The sequence below is a fragment of the Colobus angolensis genome, unplaced genomic scaffold, assembly GCF_000951035.1.
Source record: "Colobus angolensis palliatus isolate OR3802 unplaced genomic scaffold, Cang.pa_1.0 Scaffold30, whole genome shotgun sequence".
NCBI lineage: Eukaryota > Metazoa > Chordata > Mammalia > Primates > Cercopithecidae > Colobus > Colobus angolensis.
In genome coordinates this window covers 8,029,143-8,035,999 of record NW_012116266.1, presented here as the reverse complement: position 1 = coordinate 8,035,999, position 6,857 = coordinate 8,029,143, and the positions used below count along the sequence as shown (strand labels likewise).

Here is a 6,857-nt window from a genome sequence, read left to right as displayed (position 1 = left end):
AGTTCAAGCGATTCTCCTGCCTCAGCCTCCTGAGTAGCTGGGATTACAGGCTTGAGCCACCGCGCCCGGCCGAACAACATGTTTCTTAAAACACTGGTGAGGTGATGAGAATTAGTATTCCTAAGGCTGTTTAAAGGGAAAATAGGAGACCTAGTAGATTTGCATAGGAATTAATCCCAATATCCCTGTGATCCTGTTAGGAGAGCTGCTTACTTGTTCTTGCTTGGACTTGGTTTATTTGCTAATAAAGAAAAAGGTTTCTGGGCTGGACATGGTAGCTTATGCCTGTAGTCCCAACACTTTGAGAGGTCGAGGTGGGTGGATCACCTGAGGTCAGCAGTTCGAGACCAACCTGGGCAACATGGTGAAACCCTGTCTCTACTAAAAATACAAAAATTATCTGGGCGTGGTGGTGCACACCTGTAGTCCCACATACTCGGGAGGCTGAGGCAGGAGAATTGATTGAACCTGGGAGGTGGAGGTTGCAGTGAGCCGAGATCTTGCCACTGCTCTCTAGCCTGGGCGACAGAGCAAGACTCTGTCCCCCCCAAAAAAGCTTTGTAATAACTTGGACTTAATTTAATAGAGGTTTAAAATAGTCAGCCAGGCATGGTGGCTAACACCTGTAATCCCAACACTTTGGGAGGCCAAGGTGGGTGGATCATGAGGTCAGGAGTTTGAGACCAGCCTGACATGGTGAAACCCTGTCTCTGCTGAAAATATAAAAATTAACCAGGTGTGGTGGCACGCACCTGTAATCCCAGCTACTCAGGAGGCTGAGGCAGGAGAATCGCTTCAACCCGGGAGGCAGAGATTGTAGTGAGCCGAGATCGTGCCATTGCACTCCAGCCTGGATGACAGAGCGAGATTCCATCCAAATAAATAATAATCAAACCAAATATTTATATTAATTTGGACTTCCAAATAGATTTCAACTATTCAGCCATCATTGAATTTGATGAGGATGGTGATAACTTCAATTTAGTAAGTTCTTGCTAAATGCCTTAAACTGAGATAGATATATCACATAGATTATTTTGTGGGTTTTCTTTGTTTGTTTGTTCTGTTAATATATAATTGCTAAAATACAAAAAATATAAAGTGAAATTTCCTCTTTCAAGTATCAGAGATAGCTACTATTAATGTTTGATTTTTGTACCTCTAGATTCTTTTATATTTAAGCATATATTAATACATGTGTAAGTATATATACACAAATAGATATTTTTAAGTACACAAAATCAGTAGTATACATATTATTTAATAATCCATTTTTCACTTAATATATCCTGTGTATCTTTTTTTAAAATTTATTTATTTTTTTTTGGAGACAGAGTCTCGCTCTGTTGCCCAGGTTGGAGTGCAGTGGCACAATCTTGGCTCAAAACTGGTCGTTCCTTCACCTCCCTGACCTAATCAAGTCATTTTTTTCTAGCAAATTAGCTTTAGGCTCATCTGCATTTGCCAGGCTCACTGCCCTCATTGTCACTGTCTTGCCATTGACATTTTATTTTATGATCTCCCAGTATCACTGGACTATGAAAACAGTGCCATCTGTTTTATAGCTAGCAAACACATATAAGCTTTCCCTGCTCTGCACTCTCTAAGGCTGTTCCCTTTAGGTATTGTCAACAGTTTCAGCACATATAGGAAAGCTATCAGTATTGTTGGGTGGTGAGGTTATTAGATTCTCCTATCAAGTTAAAAACTCACCAGCCACCTGTTCCTCACCTAGAGTGAGGTAGGGGAGAGCCTTCTTCACTTGCTGTCTAAGCAACTTTTCCAGATAGCCCCTGGTAGCACTGGGACTTGTGTTTTCTTATGTCACTTTCTTCAGTGTGAGGTTGGAACCTCAGGGCCAAGTATAGCTGGGGAAAGAAGAGATAATTGAAGAAAATAGGAAGGGAGAACAGTTGTGATACAAAGAAACTAAGCCAGTGTGGGGGTGGACTTAGCTCTCCTTCAGCTTTGTAAATGATCTCTCTCTCTCATCCCTCAGAAGAACCAGTGAAGACATCCATTCAGGAATCAGCAGCTTTTATGCCTCAGGTACAGAATAAATGGTCTGATTTGGTATTATATGTAATAGCTGTGGAGAACCCTGACTTCTTTAAAAATATCTGTCCATTAAGAACTCTTTGAGACAATGAGAGGCTGAGAGTGTTGTTCTCCTGAGAACTTCCATACAAGGGAACTCTGAATAACAAAGAGAAAGTTGTTAAAGGGAGGATTGCATTAGTGAACTTTGGAATGCAGGGAAGTTCCAAAGTACCCCTTGTCTCAACTCAGTGACTGCTGAACATGTAAGTCAGCAGTGATACTTTCCTGAACTTTGACTTGTTCTGGCTTTTTATTAGGTTGACACTTCTTTGTAAGCAGAAGCAATAGAAGGGCTCCCTTTGTACTTGGGAAGATACCACTTATATAACTTCAGGTTACTGTGGAGACAAATGACTCATGTTTTCTCTGTTTTTCAAATTATCTTTATTCCACAAAACCAATAAAGAGACTGGGATTTTCATTAAAATTAAATAAAAATAAAATAATTTGTCTTGAGCACATTACCCTAATAGAGGAAAAATTTGATATTAATGGGAAACATTTGCCATAATGGGAAACTTCAGGCTGTGTCTGTTGAGTGATTCACCTGTCAAAGGAAATCCAAAAGAAGAGATGGTATATGAGTGGAACCTCATAGAAACAGAGCAATATCCAGAGTCTATAGCAATTCTTGCCTTCCTTTCCAGAGCATACCTGAAGAGAGATACAAGATGAAGAGCAAGCCCCTAGGAATCTGCCTGATAATCGATTGCATTGGCAATGAGACAGGTAGGTGTGGAAGCTACAGATTAACCGGTGCCCTCAGATTGAGATCATGGCACAGGCAAGCTATATTCATTAGAGTGATCAGCACCAGTTGCCATGACAAACCAGTTCAAGAATCTGTGCTTCAGTCTGGTTGTGGTTGCTCATGCCTGGAATTCCAGCCTTTTGTGAGGCTGAGATGGGAGGATCGCTTGAGCCCAGTTAAAAATTAGCTAGTGTGGACCAGGCACGGTGGCTCACACTTGTAATCCCAGCACTTTGGGAGGTGGATGTGGGTGGATCATGAGGTCAGGAGTTCAAGACCAGCCTGGCCAAAATGGTGAAATCCCATCTCTACTAAAAATACAAAAATTAGCTGAGCATGGTGGCACACACCTGTAGTCCCAGCTACTTGGGAGGCTGAGACAGAAGAATTGTTTGAACCTGGGAAGCAGAGGTTGCAGTGAGCCGAGATTGCACCACTGCACTCCATCATGGGTGACAGTGAAATTCTGTCTTAAAAAAAAAAAAAATTAGCTGGTGTGGTGGTGCACACTTGTAGTCCCAGCTACACGGGAGGCTGAAGCAGGAGGATCACTTGAACCCAAGGAGGTCAAGGCTGCAGTGAGTCAGGATTGTGCCACAGCACTCCAGCATGGATGATAGAGCAAGACCCTGTCTCAAAAAAAGAAAAGAAAAAATGAATATGTGGTTCAACACAACAGAGACTTGTTTCTCATTCATGTCACAGGCTAGTGTGGATCGGGCTCAGGGGGAGCTTTGTTCATGTGGCCATTCAATGGCTCCATCATCTTCTGAGGTCTTGAGTTTTCTGCAGAGTCCTTTGTATCTGGCTAGCAGATAAGGGAAGAGAGAATGTGTGGAGGATCTCCTAAGAGATTTTAGGGACCAGGCCTAAAAGTGATAATATGTATCATTTTCACCTCATTAGATTGGTCAGAACTCAGTCATGTGGCTCCATCTAACTGTAGTAGACATGGGGAAATTAGTCTAGCTGCGTGTCAGGAGGAAAATGAAATGGATTTGGGGAACACGTAACAGTGTCTCTGACACAAAGACATCATTTACCGTAGTTGGTGAGCTTCAGTCTTGCCTTTTCATTTGGATGCTATAGCAGGGAGGAGTCCTGGAACCCAGAGAGACATTAATATTAATGGAAGGCATTCTGGCTTCACATATTATCACATGCCCCATCATTTCACCTAGATAGATGACAAAACTTTCCTGGGAACATTAAAGACATGATAAATGTGTGCTCACTTACAAAGCTTTGGATATTTTCTGAGCAGTGTGTCAGTTCTGCTGTCCTTTGCTTTGGTTGTTGGCCTCAGTCTCTTCTATCTGTGAGTCACCATTGCTTTTGCTCAGTTGTTGTTGGATGTCTGACTCAAACTGAATCACTGGTGCTGCATCAAAAGAGAATGAGAAGAGCATAGATAAGTGGAATGACTTTCTGTTTAATTATTTAGCTCTTCCTTAAGAGGATCGATCATTATATTTCCAGTTTTAGAGCTTCTCAACATTCTCTTAAAATGAGTCAGAACTATCTTTTAGGCTCACTTAAAATGTTACCATGGGGAGTTTTATGGGAAGAGAGGCTAAGAGAAGGTCAAATATAAGACCAAATTTTCCAGGATTTCAGATATGATCCTGCTTGGTCATGTCCTATTTTTGGTTAGATGTGAGAAAGATAAGTGTCTTCTCCTTTTTAGCCATTAGTACCCATATAGGAATGAGAAAATATTTTCTTAATGAGTCACTTCCTGTTTTAAGAGATTATGTAATTGTCCTGTACTTCTGGTTTTAGTCAGTGTTGTTTCATTCATCAGCAGATGTTGTACATATATCTGTTGTGTGAAGAGAATCATAAAAAAAAAAAAAAAAGCCATGACCTGCTGTGAATTGAAAAACCAACTTTTTGGCTATAACTCAGTGTCTGTGCTTGCTTCTGTTGCTGGGTTGTGGGCCTCTTGTGAGCAGGGGCTGAATGTATATTCGTATTTTTCTGCATTATAGGAGCATGATCAGAGTTGAGAAATGGAATATGACAGTGTGGGTTTGAATCATGGCTATGCCATGTTCTGGCTTGTGACCTTGGGCAATGTCCCTGGCCTCTTTATTTATTTTTTATTTTTTATTTTTTTCTTTCTTGAGAGAGATCTCACTCTTGTTGCCCACACTGGAGTGCAGTGGTGTGATCTTGGCTCACTGCAACCTCTTCCTCTTGAGTTCAAGCAATTCTCCTGCCTCAGCCTCCCGAGTACATCCCTCCCGGGATTACAGGCGTGTGCCACCGTGCCTGGCTTCTAATTTTTTTTTAATTTAAATTTTATTTTTATTTTTCCTGCAATGCTAAGTTCTCGGCCTCCTTAAGTCCCAGTTTCTCTTTTGTAAAGTGGGTTAATAATGGACCTACCTCACAGGGAGGTTGGGCAGAATGAATGAGTTCATACTTGGAAAGGGCTTAGAATAGTGCCTGGCACAGTATGAGCCTGTACTGGGTGCCAACTAGCATTATTTCCTCATTTGCTTGTTTAATTCTAGCCATAAACCACCTAAGCAAGAGCTCGCCATGGCTCTTTGCGCTTGGTACATAGAATCTGATCTCAGACAAGTGAGAGACCAGGGCACTGAGGCCTGCTCTAGGCCCAAGGGGATGCATCCCCATAGGCTGTGGTGCACTGGAATGGAGGCCATAACCTAAGAGGGGACAACTTCTTGGATAAACACTCAAGTAGAAAGCTGAGCACAACACTCCTACCAGTCACAGTCTGAATGGGCTTGGCAAAGGAGAATCTAAGTACAAAGTACAGGAGGGCAGAGACCTGATAAGCGAGAAAGGTGGAAGAGGACGGTAGAATTGGAAGCAGAGCCTGGGGCATCATGCTTTTGGCCGCAGGTATGAGTAGGTATTGGTCTTGACTGCATTAGTACATCTGTTTCCTGCCCCATGGCTGCCGATGTGTCTGTATATGAGCTCCAAGAATCAGACCGGCAACTCTAGACAGCAGGTCCCTCCTGGTCGGACGTAGTCCTTTAAAGTTCAACATCTCGGTGGTATATTGCTGGACAAGAGTAGGCCTGGGCCATTAGAGGGTACCCTGGATGCTCAGTGCTGCCTTTCCCCTGAGAATCAGGGTGATTTGACTCAAGCCTTCCCTGCCTCTGGGAACAAAATCAATAATTGGGCTTGAGGCCTCTTATAAAACCCCCTGGGCTCAGGTGGCTAATTAGCAGGTAAGAAACAAGGCAGCACACTTTTATTCTTCTTGTGCTATGGTTTTCATCAGCTGAGAGGTCACGAATCCACTTACATGCACAGACTCAGAGCAGCAGGAGAACATTAATTATTATGAAGTGGAAAGGCACAGTCTCCTCTCCTCACACCATCTCTCTAGGCCTCCAGCTCTTCATTTTCCTCCTCCCCTCCTGGTGATTTGTCACTGAAGATTCTAGGCCCAGAATCCTGCCTTGGTTGAAAATGGTTGTTATTAGTGCAGCACCCTTCATCTCTTTTCATCTAATCCGCAGTTAGGGGGCTTCATCTAGAGTAATTATGTGGATTTCTTCTGTCTAGTTAACTTTGCCACCTGGTTAACCTTGAACACTTGGGAGGAGTGCAGGAGTCCTACAAGCGGGTAAGGTAATTGCCAGCCGAAATAAGGGCTCTGAAGGAAACAAACAGGAACATGATAGGACTAACCTGGGCATAGCTGTGCTCAGAGTACATAATTTATTAAAAATCTACTACGTGCCAGGTACTGTGCTAATTGTTTTACATGGATTCGTGCTTAATCCTCATAAATAATACCATAATATAGGTGCTGTTCTCTCCATTAAATTTTTTTTTATTCTACTTAGAACTAATTTACTAGGAATATTCTTTCTATGTTCTCTTCTTTTCTTTTTCTTTTTTTTTTTTGAGATGGAGTCTTGCTCTGTTGCCAGACTGGAATTCAGTGGTGCAATCTCGGCTCACTGCAGCCTCTCCCTCCCAAGTTCAAGCGATTCTCCTGCCTCAGCCTCCTGAG

General features: G+C 42.5%; 1 protein-coding gene across 1 annotated transcript in view; it reads left to right on the top strand.

Annotated features, from left to right (window-relative positions):
* The window catches only part of CFLAR (CASP8 and FADD-like apoptosis regulator), a 59,545-nt gene that overhangs the window by 41,678 nt on the left and 11,010 nt on the right, over positions 1–6,857 (top strand). Inside the window, exons 8-9 of the mRNA XM_011950009.1 lie at positions 2,000–2,049; positions 2,748–2,829. Coding sequence (XP_011805399.1) covers positions 2,000–2,049; positions 2,748–2,829 — 132 coding nt within the window. The remainder of the gene's footprint in view (positions 1–1,999; positions 2,050–2,747; positions 2,830–6,857) is intronic.